Genomic DNA, 16,373 nt, shown 5'->3' on the forward strand with positions numbered 1-16,373 from the left:
ACTCAGACATAGCTTCTCTTGGAATAAAGACTGTTCATTTTATTCTGAGAAATGAAAGCAAATTCAAGATCCTATGCTGCAATAATTAATTAGCAACACCAGCATTTTCTCACAAATAATTGCAGTTGACACTTTTTGCCATCATATGGAATATATGTTCCCTAGAGACATCAGCCTGGCCCCCTAAGGTTTACAGTTGCGAAAGTATTATAGTTACTTAAGCAGAGTACAATGCCTTGATGACTCATTGCTAGGAATATACCATCTTTCCCTTTCCTGTGTAAAATAATGTGGTCTTTTCAAGAAGAAAATGGTGAAGAAAGTAATATTAAAAAATCGAGAACTCAAGGTTATAATCTTCTTCAAACTTTGCCCCACCAAGCCAGATATGCTAACATAGGCTTTTGGCTCCAGGCAGACACCAAGGGGCTCATGTGTTCTCCTTTACACAGTTTATAGAATGGAAAACACATTAGAGGCTCACATTTTGCTCTGCTTTTGGAAGAAAGGAAACTCTGTGTCTCTTTCCAAGGAAATCTTGGAAAGTTTTCTCTGTGAATTAATGATGAAATGACCCAATGCCAAATAAACCAGAAAAATGCTCTTCATTAATAAGGTAATGTAATTATCAAAAGTTAGATAAACAACGAAATAGACTTGAAATTACTAGTTTAGACCCGAATCACAAAATATGCCTAATTTAAGATTTACTTTTAGGTTTCGTGTCTGTTACATAGAAACCTTCATAGATCACAGATATAGTTAAATATACCAATCTGAGACAGAAGGTGAAGTGTCACAGAATTAGACCACTGAATTGTATACCCAGGGGGTAAACATTTATTCCAATTATCTTGCTCTTTAAGTCCGGGTAAAGCACAAACTGAGATTGGATTTAGATACAATAAGGCAAAATTTGGCTTACAATCGCGGTGAGTATTATGCCATGTGCATTCTAGCACAAAATCAAGGTCTGGATGGATTACTAGAAAACCAAATTCCTCCAAATTGCACATGATTTGCAATTCTCAGTCTCAGAGAAATGGAACTAGACAGGTCTCATCTCCTCAGGCAGAAGGATGGAGTCTACTGCGGACTTGTGCCGACATGACTTTCAGTACAGCACTGTAAAGATGGTTTCATATTTACTTAGTGCATTGTGTTATGAAAATGAAAACATAGTTGTTGTTATGCCTTGCTGATTATGTTTCTTCCCTTTTCCCCTGTTCAAAGCTCCTTCTCTGGCAGTCTCTCTAGCTGAATGAATTTCTAGAGGGGGCTAAGTCAACATGTCTGCCTTCTAATAAGCCCTAAGGCCTCTATCTTCTCAGAGTATCAAAGACCACTGTTCCTACTCCACAATCTTCCTCAGGAATCAGAACTGCACTAGACCCCACCAGATAACTATGACAGGCAAGGGACTTGCTTTTTTCTTTATTCAGAGACAGAATAAAGTTTACTTTTTGCTACCTATTTTGCCATTCATTTTAAAAGTTCTAGTATATAGTATTTCTTATAGTGCAGGCTACATTTTTTCAGCCCCTTCAGAACCTCATTTTAAAGGTTTGACCCTACAAATGAGGAAGATATACAGTAATTCATGCTAAAAAAACTAAAGGGAAATTTACCTTTGATCCACCTAGTCAAAAAGAACTTAAAAACCCAATTAAATCAGACTCTCAGAGCTATGGTATACAAATTAAAGACTGTTTAATAAATCAATCTGTTAGGTAATAATTTGCTAATATTAATTAGTTGCATTAGAAGCTAAATAGATAAAACACAAGAAAATAAACCAAATGTAAATGGCAAAATAGTTTTTAAGAGTAGGAGAAAGGACATTACTAATGGGAAATGTCTACGAAAATGAGCAAATTTTACCTGTCATCATCTTGCGAGAATTGCTTTTGCAAATCCTCTTTATTCCACTGTTCTTTTTCTTTCCCTTGTTCAGGTATATCTTGTGTTTTTTCCTCGTCTCCTGATTCTCTGTTTTTCTCCTTATTACATGTTTTTGTAATCTCTTTCCCTTTCTCATTCTCATTAATTCTTTCTTCCTTTACCTCTTCTTCCTCATGAACTATCTCTTCATGCTTATCCCCTTCTTTCCCTCCCTCTTCTATTCCCTTTGGCCTTTTGAAAGCAAAATAAATTGAAGGCATGCAAATAAACACAAAACAGAAAGAAAAAGTCAAGAAAAAGTGCATACAAAATTAAACAGAAAAGTAATGATAACTACTAAAACATAAATAAAAATGACATCTTTTAAGCATTGAAAACTTTTTCTCCAGTGTACACCAGAGAAGCACTGTGTAAGCAACATTTAAATCATAATTGTTTTTAAATCATATTGTCCTGTTACAAAGTTGCATGGAAAAAATTGTGGTCTCTCCATTACTGTTTTGTTTTGATCCAATAGGAGTAAAAAAAGACTAATTTAGCTCAGGTGTCCATAAAGTCTGTAGGTTGGGTGACAAATGAAAATTACACTAAAAAACATACATTACATTTATAAATTTTCTTGAGAAACTGAGAATTTTTTCCATGCATTTATAAAAAGTTTCAAGAGGATGGGAGAGCACCTTACTAAAAAAGTAATGTTCTTGTGTTTTCTGAATTACTAAAATGTATTCAGCTAGGAAAAATCCCCTCTAAAATATGATTTTTCATATTCCTTAGAATATTAAAAAATTCAGGTCTTCACTTAACCATCACTTTAATTTCAGTAAAGATATAATAAAAGAATTACTTTTTAAATAACAAACATGAAAAAATACCTAATGATATTATTTCAAATAATCTAGTAAGAAGATAGCTATAAGTTCTGTAAAACTTTTCTGTGCAAGAAGTTTGAAATGGAGACCAAAATATAATTAAAAGTAATCTGTACAGAAGTTCTTATTGTCTTAATGATATATATTAACCTTTTAGAAGTAAAAGATTTTACATTTATCCAAAGAAAAATAAAGATCTTCTAAAATATATTTAGAGGAACTTCCTGCTTAAAGTCCCCTTACTCACCTGATTTTCTTATTTCCTCTTGGCCGTTCTGATTGGACAGACATGTAGCTTGTGCTGCTGAAACGAGAAGCACTACTAGTCCTTGAAACCGCAGATATATCACTTACATCACTGTCCGAAGATTTAGTGGAAATATTATCTGCCCCTCTATGAGGATCCCATCCTGATCGATACTGTTAACACAGATTGACAAATACGCAGAAGTTGTCAGTATTACCACACAAAGCAATTATTCGCTTCTCCTATTTCAGCACTTTAATTGTCCACAGAGGATACTGCAAAACCCCACTCAGTTGCATATAAAACAAAAGTGAATGGCAATTATCCTAAAAGAAAAGTTCAGTTTATATGAAACCCTTGTTTTTAGCAATGACAATTAGAGAATTTTTACCACACCCCAATGAAGACCATTAAAACAGTTTCACAACAGGAATGGCCTCAGGGAAGAACATTTAGGTAAAATCTGGGAAATAAACATTTGGCTTAATATTAGGAAGAAAAATTTTTTTTATTTCTGAATTTGAAAAAAAAGTATGATGAAGTTGCCATTGTAACTTATAAAAACCAATTTTAGTAGCATCAATTTTCTCTTTAATCCATTATGCTTCACTGAAAACCTAGAGATAATATAAAATCTAATTATTAAAACACTAACTTTTTAAAGAAAAGCCAAGAGAAAAGAGCAAGTTTAATTTCTGAATGGTTGCTGGAATTTTGATGAATCCTAGAAGTACTAGAAAAAATCATTATTATTTACAATAGTTCAAACTTTCTGGAACTGAAATAATCAGATGGTCATCTGCCAGGGTGCAGGGTGTTCTGGGTGTTCAAATATTCTGATAAATTGAAAACCTTCATAAATGCTTTATGTTAATGACATGTGGAATGTAAAAAAGAATAGGTTTTGAAGTCTGAAAAATGTGGAGTAAGGAAAACTTGCTAGCTGGGTAAACTTGAGCAAATTATTTCACCTTTAAAACACTGTTTATAAAATAATAGGGAAAATAATATCTCCCTTGCAGGGCTGTTTTGAAAATTAGAAATAATACATGTGTGGTGTCTGGTATAATATAAAATAATGCAGCCAGTATTATTACTGTATGATTACTACCTGATGGCTATTACTAGGTTAAGAGACTAGTTTTTTTTTTGTAAATATGCTCTTAAACATAATGGTGAAAAATCCTTACTTCGTCAATTTCACAATGGAGATCTTTTAAATCATAGATACTGGCAAATTTCATAAAGCATTAGAAAGATGATTATCTTATATAAACCATTTACTGTGACTTGAATAATCATTACCCTAATAAATAGTTCTGTATGAACAACAATTCACTGAAAATATTAGCTAGATATAAACATTTTGGTAAGACAAGTTGAATGGCAGTAGGGTGTAGCGTAAACATTAGATCAGATTCAAATGAGCTGGGTTTTTTTCCCCCAGGATCCCCCAGTATCTTGTTGTATATTTTTGAGTTAATAACTGGTCATTTTCTTTAAATGTAAAATATAAGAATTATTTTGAAGGCTACACAAAATTTTAATAATCAAATCCTTAACCTAGAAATATATATTTATATTAGGTGAGATAGGGCCTTTCTTAATCCACTCTAACTTTCGACTTTGTTGGAATTCTAAATTATCAAAAAAAAATACAGTTAGGGCTTCCCTGGTGGCGCAGTGGTTGAGAGTCTGCCTGCCGATGCAGGAGACACGGGTTCGTGCCCTGGTCCGGGAGGATCCCACATGCCTTGGAGCGGCTGGGCCCGTGAGCCATGGCCGCTGAGCCTGCACGTCCAGAGCCTGTGCTCCGCAACGGGAGAGGCCACAACAGTGAGAGGCCAGCGCACCGCAAAGAAAAAAAAAAAAAAAAATCAAAAACAATTTACTTTAAATGACAATGTCTTCAGCCATTGCCTAGAACAGCATTTCAGTGGTTGGATCCAATATTATCTATGTTAACCATTATATTTAAAAAATATATATATATAATATATACACATATATAGCCAGTATATACTGTCTAGCATAGATAACGTTGGATATATGTATATATGTATTTTTTCCATGATATTTATTAAAAGTAAATTTGATCTCAAGTTGAGACACAAATGGAAGTAATTTCCATTTTTGAACATTTCATATATATATGAAAAATGGATGTTTCAAGAAATTTTTCAAAATTATTAAATTGTTCCCAATACTACACTGCATTGGGAGAACTTTATCTTACTCATTCTTAGAATTTATAATAAAAAGGAGAAGCATATTGCTATTTATGCCTTTAAAAATAATTTATCATTGAATAGAAAAGCAGTTTTGGTATTACATTTTTTTCTTTGCTTTTGCTCATGGGATTACTACATCATCTAAATGCAAATGAAAAGCCACAACTTTTAACTTCAGGAAGTACTAAGGGTAAATGTAATCATGAAAAGCACATGCTCTGGAGTGAGACTGAATCATTGGTATGAATCTTGGCTACATAAGTTATTAGGTTTGTGATCCTGAGTTCCAGTTTTTTATCTGTTAAAATGTGGACAACAATCATACCCATCTCCTAGGTTTGCTGCAAGGATTAAATAAAATAATGTACATAAAGCACTTAGCACAATATTGGACACATAAGAAGTGTTTAATAAATGACAAATGATGACAATGATGATCATGATGATTAGATAGTAGCTGAATACTGGCTTAGTATCAATTCCAGGAATATATTTACCAAAAGAAATATTAGGTAAAATACCCAAGAGTAAATTTATTATTTTAAGACTGCTCTAAGCTATAATAAAATGTACCTATTTCTATATATATCTAAGAGACACATTTCAGAAAATATATTTATAAAGCAAAATAAAATATTAAATCAAACTTTCCCCCTAGTATGTTCTCAGGCCTCACCTGCCCGTTTGGACAGGTTCATTCATATTCCATCGCTTCATAGGGAACTACTAATTCTCAACTGCAGGATAAGGAATAGCTTTATCTCAGCAGGAAATAAATGACACTTCTTGGCTGACATAGAAGATGCCTCATTTTTAATATTTGCTTCTGGTACTTTATCCTAATATCCAAAGCCACCTGGTACCTGTGTATCCCATGTCTTCCTGATTGGTTCTTTTCTGATTTTCTTTGCCTTCATTTCTGAATCCTAACTGCTTTTTGACTTTTGTATTTCAGTAGTTGGTATTCTGACTTTGCATATTCTAGCCTTTGTCTTTTCAGGTCATCATGACTTTTGATCCTGTTGCTATGATTCACAGGTACATACAGGTTAGCCTAAGGCTTAAGAATTTTTTTTTTTTAAACACACATGGTATATATACATTGCACATATCTTTGGCTAAGACCTCTCACATAATCTAGTTTGCTGAGCTAAAATTTTGGATATGCAAAATTTAAGGAAAGATAAGATTCCACATACTATAGTTTTAAGCCTTTATATAATTCATCACATGCTACCTCTTGTTATAGGTGTGTGTGTGTGTGTCTGTGTGTGGGTGTGAGTGTATTCATATTTATTGGTAGTTTTCAAACCTTCTATTAGAATAAAAGCTCCAAAAAGCCAGAACAATATCTTCCTTATCTTTGTAAGTCTCTTAGCACCTAAGAGTCAAAGATTTAATTTAATTTAAACTCAGAGGTTTAGCTTTTGTACCAGTAAGATAAGGATAAATTTCATTTTAAGGATTCTTGTGAGGAGTAAGAGAAATAATATATTCAAAATACCCAATCGTGTGCTTAGCGCATAGCAGCTGCTCATTTTCAACACCGAAAGCAGCGGGTCATAAATAAAAAGACACCGAACGGAATAGTTTAAATAAAGGAAAACTACAAATTAGCTAAAAGCTCTAGTTTGATGATGATTTTGTTGTCTACCTAAGGCTTGTACCAAATGCATTTTTCTGTCTATTTCTAACATGTTTACCTTTGGGATATAGCTCAGGCTTCCATTAAAAACAGACACATGATCAACAGAATGAGAAATTTGGAAAGTGAGAAATAATGGGAAAAAGTTTTAAAAGTAAAACTTCAGAGGAACGTATTTTGGATACATTTAGATTATAGCATCTTTAAGTATATAATTCACAAAAAACCCAAATCGAAGTTATAAATGACCTACTATGGGAGTTTACTTTTAAAATGGTTCATTCTTTTTGCTTTTCCTAAAGTATGAAAAACAAAAGTTATATAATTTAAGTGAAACAGAAGCAGCTAAATTATTATTATACCAAGGTAATGAGTTACGAATGTGAATAAGTTCATTTATTTAGGAAATGGTTGGTATTGTTTTGGCACTATACAATAAATGCTTTAAACAATTAGCATCTATTAGTTTCCAGCTGACATGAACAATGGATGATGTGCTCATCATTATCTTTAATGAAACAAACAAAGAAGGTTTACTGCATAGGATTACAGGATCTCAGCTGAAAATTGTGCTGACTGGAGATCATTAAAGTCTTGGACGACAGTGAGGGAGCTTTTCCCGACAACATTTTGATGTTTTGTACATTACTATTAAGCAGATCATGAAGCAGAAAAATTTACGGGAAATTATTGTTCTCCGGGATGTTCCAGACCCTACAGTTCTTAAGTGGCCTGGAAAAGTTAATGTTCTCCCTATTTATCTAACATTAGTGGAAAGCAACAGTACATCAGCAGAGCTCTACTGCAAGGGAAGTTATTATCAAAATTTTATAATAATATTCCTGAGAAAAAAGTAAACTCAGATTTCTAAAATAAAATTTTCATTTTCTCCTATATACTCATTTCAAGTTCTTAGATTAAGTAATTTCCTAGTTTGAGTTCTCTACAGCATCTCAGCAACTCAGGTCATTTGAGCTTTGTACGTGAACCTCTATGAGACGTCCTTAAGCATTGCTTGTCTTCAATTTATTGAATCTCACCATAAAACTGCGATTTATTGTCTAAAACTCTAGTCCAAGAATTGGTTATGGCAAAATACTGGGAAGCAAGAAAGCTCACGTTTGAAGAAAAAAAATTTAGGCCATCAAGAAGTACTTGGAGGAATATTTACATCACATTCAGAGAGAAAACATGAGTAGATCGAAAGTAGGAAAAAATTGAGGCAAACATAATCTTTGGAAGGTAAGAGGGGGGCTGAATTTCTGGGCAGGGCTCTTGATATCAGTCTGGCGGGTCTAGAGGAGAAAAGAACAGAGCAGAGGGAGTCCTGGCACTGTGGTAAATGAAACAATCATAAGAGCAAGAAGATGCTCTCATTTGCATCATCTTATTTTTATTCCATATAATAATTCAAAGAGAGTAGAAGTTGTGTTTTGTTAGTAGCACAACTGTAGGTACTTGCTTTTTGAGGAGCTATTTCCAGATGATTTTTTCTCTGTCCTAGCCAAAGTTCTTATCATTGTCTGATTTGAATGCTGACTGTGTAAAAATCTGCCTGTAAATAGATAATTTTCTTTAGATAGGACTCCTAAAGAAGGTATTTTGTGTTAAGTTCTCTACTTTGGAGGGAGAAGACAGTGAGAAAAGGCCACAGAAAACTGAGGGTTAGTTTAAGATTTAGTTTTGTAAACAGTATCCTGCAAATGAAATCCCAGCTAGAAAACTCTTTAATTCCTTCAAAGAGAATTAATCACTGCCTTGAGTATTCCTAAACTAATTTATGCCTTTCTTATACCTTTATCATGTCTCTCTGTCTCTCTCTTATCTATCTATCATCTGTCATCTATCTATCTATCATCTATTTATCTACCATCTATCTATCCTGCTAGATTATAAATTCCTTGAGGATAATTACTGTCATATTTATTTTAGTATTCTCATTATCTAGATCAGTAGTGCCTGACTAGAAACTCAATGGATGTTTAATGAATAGAAATGAGTGGAATGGTTGTTTTATCTGGGCTATATACTGAGGTATTATCTCCAGTATGAAGTACCAAATCAGAGTATAGACTACTGTAATGATAGCTGAATAGAGTTGAGTCACTTAATCCTTTCATTCTCTGTGATGGGTACAGATAGGAAGTGGTGTGCTTATACGTATTTAACAACCAGCTATTCAAAAGGAAAAAGTTCTGATTTACAGAGTCGGCTCATTTCTGAAGGCTAAATACTCCCACTGTGGCTGATTTCAAGTTACCAGATGGTCACTGAATGCAGAGTTGGTGCATACCACCAGGGGCGGGGGCTTAGAAATAAATGCATTATTTGTAGGACTCACAAAGACTTGTTAGGAGAAAAGATGTACGGGACAAGATATCATACCTGCAAACTACTCATCTTGTGAAAGATGGAACAATAACAGCTTAAGATAAAGAAACACAATTGCAGACAGAGTAGCCATTAGCTTGGAGGCAAAGACTTAGTAAAGAGCCACTGTCCCTTGGTCTGAAGGAAATTTGTAAGTTTCCTGGAGAATTTGTAGAGGAGGAATTAATGCTAGTAGTCAATGATGACTTTCTCAAAGGTTTGGCTCTGTGGGAACTCTGTGTCTCTTAGTAATTAGCTGTTCAAGGAACCTCATCCTTTATTTACTTCCATTGATTCCTCACAATTTTCAGAGATGGGAAGGCCAGTTCTGCGATGAAATCCCAGGTTTAGAAATCTCAGGTAGCTGCAGAGCTTGTGCTTTTGCCTTTAACAAATGCATTTACTATTTTCCTTCTCAGAATCCTTAACTCTTCCCCCATTCTAATCTGTCATTTACTAGAACTGTTCTCAAAAAACAAACAAACAAATACCAAAAATGTCCTAATTTATCAGCCAGCAGTGTCTTCTTTCTTGATTTTGCTATTACATCTAATATTGTTGAAGTCCTCTCTTTTCCTGAAACTTTTCCATAATGGCTTCTCAGATAATGTCACTCATGGTTTCTCCCCTATCTCTCTAACTATTTATTCTTTTTTAAAATTTTATTTATTTAATTTATTTATTTTTGGCTGCATTGGGTCTTTGTTGCTGCGTGTGCGGGCTTTCTCCAGTTGCAGTGAGCGGGGGCTACTCTTCGTTGCAGTGCTTGGGCTTCTCGTCGCGGTGGCTTCTCTTATTGCGGAGCACAGGCTCTAGGCGTGTGGTCTTCAGTAGTTGTGGCACGCGGGCTCAGTAGTTGTGGCTCGTGGGCTCTAGAGCGCAGCCTCGGTAGCTGTGGCACACGGATTTAGTTGCTCCGCGGCCTGTGGGATCTTCCCAGACCAGGGCTCGAACCCGTGTCCCCTGCATTGGCAGGCGGATTCTTAACCACCGCGCCACCAGGGAAGGCCTCTGTTTATTCTTAATCTCCTTTGCTAGCGTCACTTTCTCTAACCTGATTTTAAATTAGATTCTCCCCAAATTTCAATCTTTAGCCTTCTTTTCTTTTCACTACACGAATTCCCACAGAATGATCTAATCCATTATCTACCCATGTAATGACTAAAAAATCCTTATCTTTCCCCCTCACTTCTCTCCCAAGCTTCAGACCTGTATTTCCAGGACATCTAACAGGACATCTCCCATATGTTGTTTTGTAGGTACATCGATTTCAATGTGGTCCAAATCAAATTTATTCTCTTTCACTCCAAACCAGCTGTTCTTGTATCTCTTATATTCCCTCCATTATTTAATAGGCTTAATAACCAACTAAAACCTAGAAAACTTGTGAGTTATCTTTGACTTCTCTCTCTCCAATATTCTCCATTCTAATCAGTTAAGAAGTATCACTCATTTTATGCAAACAAATATCTTGATAATAAGCTACTTGGGACTTATGAATGGGTCCTTGGTCTTTCACATTCATAGAGTTTGTTATACCTACTTATTTGTCTCACTTGCTGTTGAATGTCTACCAATATTCTTTCTTCCCCTTTGTTCTTTACTAAAAGAATCAGATTTATTTTGGTGGTCTAACAGCAACAACAAAAAAAGAAAAGAACTTCATTTTTTAGGATCCCTTGTAGCTAGGGTGATCCTTTCACTTGAGTCTGGCCTCTGAGGTATAAGCAGGAACTTAGGGGGCACAGTTTGGAGAGAACTATTACTTTTCTGATTACAGTGGGCTGGCTTAGCTGTTATGGTCTTTGCCCTTCCCTCTTGGCTTTTCTTTCTGATTGGAGTTTACATATGAGCCTACGTTAGTAGTCATTTTGTGACAATGGGGATGAATGCCTTCCTGTAAGAATAGGGAGCAGAAAGACAAGTTCTAAGAACAGAGAGCTTGGCTTTTGAAACAGCAGTACCAGCCCTGAACTGCTGCTTGAATTTCTTGTTTATGGAAAAAAAGAATCCTTATTTACTCAGATGACTTTGTCTATTTGTTATGAACATCTGAATGCTAACCCAAATGGTATATCACGCATCCTGTTCTGTGCCTGTTCTGACCTCATGGTAAAAAGGTACACTCTTGGGCTTCCCTGGTGGCACAGTGGTTGAGAGTCCGCCTGCCGATGCAGGGGACGCGGGTTCGTGCCCCGGTCCGGGAAGATCCCACATGCCGCAGAGCGGCTGGGCCCGTGAGCCATGGCCGCGAAGCCTGCGCGTCCGGAGCCTGTGCTCCGCAGCAGGAGAGGCCACAACAGTGAGAGGCTCACGTAGTGCAAAAAAAAAAAAAAAAAAAAAGGCATTGTCCTTTGACACGAGATTGGCTCATTTACTTAGGGTAGGATAACATTAAACCTGACTTGGAAACTGATGTTTTTTCATTCTTGAAACAGTTAACCTGGGTTGATTTTTTGTTTTTGTTTTTTTCGGTACACGGGCCTCTCACTGTTGGGGCCTCTCCCGTTGCGGAGCACAGGCTCCGGACGCGTAGGCTCAGTGGCCATGGCTCACGGGCCCAGCCGCTCCGCGGCATGTGGGATCTTCCCGGACCGGGGCACGAACCCGTGTCCCCTGCATCGGCAGGCGGACTCTCAACCACTGCGCCACCAGGTAAGCCCCCTGGGTTGGTTTTTATAATTATGCTTATACTTGGCATCAAGGAAAGTTAAACTAAAGAACATAACAATCCATGACCATAACACTAATAATTACTAAAATGTGAATAATTTTAATGGTTTACAAACAACTTTCATATATTTTATATATTATTTTCTTTTCCCCAACATCTGACAGCTATTACTTTTTAAATTTACAGATAATATGTATTACTACTTAGCCATTTATTATTTTAGATGTATCCACATAAGGTAAATAATTTTCTTTTTCCACAGCTTTACTGAGTCTTAGATTTATTTTTATGCCATTTATTTTTCAGTAATATCTCAAACAAATGTCATCTGAAATTTCTGCCTCAATCAGGAAGTCTGTTCTTCCCAGACCCTTAAATGTATTAATAACAATATCTCATTCTGATATATGTAACATTTCATTTACATCCAAGCTCAGAGAGAGTAGAACAGAATGCCTGCTGCTAGTGAAAAACCAATGAGTCCATTATTCTTCCACAAAAGGAGTTACTATTAAAGCAATTATACCATTATTATGATTAAATGCTTCTCCAAGTCCTCGGATTATAGACTTGTAAGATCCAGCTAGAATTAGGAAATATCATAAATAAACTCTCCTTAGTCATAAAATTCCTGACATTTAGTTCTTTGTAAACATCTTTAACTATTATCTGGCTTATTATGTAATTTTTTAGAGAATATTTATATCTTTTATTAGGACATAGGGTGGTGATATTATAGATATTAAGTAGCAGGCTAGCATCCCAAAAGTTGTAATGGAAATAAGACATGAGAACATAGCAGTAGGATCATGGTCCTGGGAATCTATAACGGGCAAAAATACAAGAAAAATTAATGGATTGAGGATATGAAGTGGTGTTCCCTTTCAAATATTAATACCTTAGAAAGTAATAAAGTAACTCAAGGTACTTGCATCTAAGAGAATCAGAGCTAAATAACAGCCTGAAAAACAACATATTATTGAAGAAACTAAAAGGGCCTGAGAATTGCCCTGATGGATCAAATTCAAGCACAGGGCAGATATAATTACATTCTGTTGAAAATCTGGAAGAGGCCCACTACCCTTACTCCTTGTGTGAGAAGGTAGGGTAGGATCGGTTGGATTTGCATGAAGACCATTTGGGGTGGAGTCAACAGTCAAACATGGCAAGGAACGACAATTATGTCTTGCTCAGACTCTAGCAGTAGCATCTGAATAGGACTCCTTGTCTTTAACATCCTTTTCAAATTCATCTGAAGTATACCATTAGAGTATCTTCTAAAAGCACAGATTTGTAGATACTGGTGACTTAAAAAAATCTTCAAAGCTTATGATTTTAAAGAAGAACATTCTGGATTTTTAACGGAGTGATCTAAAGCCCTCCACAATCTGGTCCCAGACAACTTTTCCATTCTCACCTCTTAATACATATCCCAATTTGTTAAATGTTTCTATTCTAAAGAACTACTAGCTGTTCCTTAAAACATAGCTTGTGCTCATATGCTTTTATAACTCTGCTTAAGCTCTCCCTCTGCCTGTTATGTCCTTCACATTATGTCTTATTCTACAGTGTATTCCCAGATTTCTTCAAGCCAAATGAATATTTCTCATTTTATTTTTCCTTTGCATGATTTACTTGTATTGTACTACTTAACACGGCCTACTTTGTACGACCACTACTTTTTGTGCATGCGTTTCCCTAATTCAATTATGAATTCTTAGACTGGAAGGATTATGCCTGCCTGCTTCCTCCTTTCCTCCCTCCCTCCTCTTTCTTTTTTGCATTTCTTCCTGCCTTTATCCCTTTCTTCCTTTATTCCTTCCTCATTCACTTAGTCCTTCATTTTATTATTATTTATTTGATTGTTTATCTGGTAATTTTTCTTCTTTTAATGTTGCAGAACCAGAATCCAGACTTAAAGCTGATCAGCTTCAGAGATACCTGTGGTATGCAGTTCTGACTAGCAGGAAAGAAAACATTACTAAATGGTCCCCGAGATAACAAAATACGTTCAGATATTTAAAAGGGAGGACTCATATAACCATCCTTTAAGAAAAAAAGCCCAGGAAAATTATTTGGCACTGAAACATACTTTTAGTTATTCACTCGTCACTGAGTCATTCAAAAAAAATCACAGTATTTTAAAGCTGAAAGTGACTTCAGAGAGGATGTAATCTACCTTCCTCATTTTATGGATGAGAAAATTGAGAGAAATGAGTTAAATGAATTAACTAAGCTTATACAACTAACTTGTCAATATTAAAGTCATTCTATTTCTTTTCATCAAAATAAATTGTGAACCATAAATTCATGTTTAATGGGATACTACGCAGCATATTTAGAACCTAAGCCATTTCTTTTTAAAATATTCACATATAGTTTTCTTCTTTAAAATAAAGATTTTCTTCCTTTTCTGAAATTTGAAAACTATATAAAATGACATGTATAATCAGAATACAAAACCAGCATGGAAATAACACTACTATACTACTTATAACTATATGTGGATGAATTTTAAACAAGTAAGATATTTAAATAATAAAAAAAATACAAACTAACCTGAATAAAAAGACATTTTATGTCATTTTGAAATAACACCTTCGTATTCCATCTAAAACTCCGATGATTTTTCTTTTTGGCAGAGAGTGAAAATGGGCTTGAGAAGTAACATGTTCTTACATGACTGACCCTGAAGACTGTTAGCCTTGAAGTGAGTATTCCTAGTCATGAAAATGACCTAAGAAGGGTCACTCATAAAATCATAGCCATTTCTTTGTTAGTCAGAAAGCTATACTGAATGGTGGGTTTTGGTTCATCTATCAGAACTGAGTTCAACTGTAAAGTTTTTGTTACTCCTACCTCACTTGTTATAATAAATAATAAAAACAGCTACCATTACCGGGCTTTCCCATGTGCCAAGCTGAGTTCTGTACTCTTTTACATACAATATTTCTACCTCCTGAAATTATCACCAGCCAAAAGTTCCTTCTCTCATAAGAGATATATTCCAAGGTTAGCTATATTATTTCCAGTCTGGAGTATTATTTTATAATTTTCAAAATTGATGATCTAGAAATAATCAAAATTCCATGTTTAGGAAGATATTAGTAAATTAATTTTGCTAATAAATAATATCTGTAATCCTTCCAACTGAAGAAAAGTTACAACTAGTTTTTGTGCTCATGAGCAAAGCTATTACATAATAAAATTGTAGATATGTTCAAATTATAATTAGCCAATAAATTGAAATTACAGATGTGGGACACTCTATGCTGCCCTCCTAGTTGACTGATTGCCTTAATTGACTAAAGGTTTTGACTTAAGTCTCAATTCAAACTTAGTTATCAACTATTTAATGTGAAGTATGAAGCAAAAACATTATACACATACATTTATTCTATAAATCATAATTATTATGCCATAAGTTAATTATAAAATCTGTAGATTCAATCATTTGTGAGAATACATTGAGTAGAGAGCCTGACACTGATCAGAGATTACTGAATCAATAATGAGACAACACTAGATAAAGGAAATGAAATACAGAAGATCTAGTTCAAACCTAATTTTAAAGATTAAGCTACAAGATTAAATGATTTGCTTAATTAATGATGAGGCTGCCTAAAACCCAAGTGTTAATATATAATGATGTTTTTCAACATGGCCTCCAAACTACCATATATTTGGGTAGCACTTTATAGATAACACAGAATTTGTACACAGAAAAAGGTTGGGTTGTGAAGAACTATTGGGCAATGTATCCAAAATCTTATAAATGGCAGAATCAAAATTAGAACCTAAGTCTTCCAATTCTTTCTGAGTATTCTTTCTATTATGATTAACTCTAGACAGAAACCAATAATCATATGTCCATTAGAAAATTTGTTTTAGACTCTTGGGTAATAACCTACCCATACACTCTCCAGAAGTTCATATCTTGTCCTTACTTGCCCCTGGAGAGACTACAAAGATGAATAAACTATATCCCCATTCTCAAGAAGTGTGAAGTTTAACAAAAAGGTAAGAAACAAGCAAATAAGCACCACATAAGACAGATTATATGTATTTTAGGAAGTGATAATGTCATGATTAGTTCAGAGGGTTTATATGTTTTCATATCTCTGTTGTCTTGAATATTCTTATATTTGTAATTTTTTATATGGCTATACTTAATCCTTTTAAATTACATGAAATTTGAGTTGGAAAGAATGTTTCTGCATTATTTATCACATTTTCTTCCTTCCTTATTCCTCTTATCCTCCTTGATTCTATAAAGCAAGATCTCTCACCCTTCGGTGACCCATATCATTCATTCCTTGTATCCCCCCAAAGGGCACTCTAGTTGTCAGCAAACCAGCAACCCTGGAGGCTTGATGAAAGCAAAGGTGAATGCATACATTTCTATTTTTGCTGGAGGTAAAAGAAAAATGTT

General features: G+C 34.9%; 1 protein-coding gene across 49 annotated transcripts in view; it reads right to left on the reverse strand.

The window, feature by feature from the left end:
- Positions 1-16,373, reverse strand: part of RIMS2 (regulating synaptic membrane exocytosis 2) — a 572,125-nt gene that overhangs the window by 120,371 nt on the left and 435,381 nt on the right. For 16 of the 49 annotated variants that reach the window (XM_067711518.1, XM_067711512.1, XM_067711510.1 and 13 more), the window contains 2 exons: positions 3,022-3,194; positions 1,882-2,133 (listed from right to left, as the gene is read on the reverse strand). The exons of 21 other annotated variants lie outside the window; for them this stretch is intronic. In XM_067711518.1, coding sequence (XP_067567619.1) covers positions 1,882-2,133; positions 3,022-3,194 — 425 coding nt within the window. The remainder of the gene's footprint in view (positions 1-1,881; positions 2,134-3,021; positions 3,195-16,373) is intronic. 12 more of the 49 variants (XM_067711534.1, XM_067711531.1, XM_067711536.1 and 9 more) reach the window with 1 other exon arrangement.

Source organism: Pseudorca crassidens, chromosome 17 (genome assembly GCF_039906515.1).
Source record: "Pseudorca crassidens isolate mPseCra1 chromosome 17, mPseCra1.hap1, whole genome shotgun sequence".
Taxonomy (NCBI): domain Eukaryota; kingdom Metazoa; phylum Chordata; class Mammalia; order Artiodactyla; family Delphinidae; genus Pseudorca; species Pseudorca crassidens.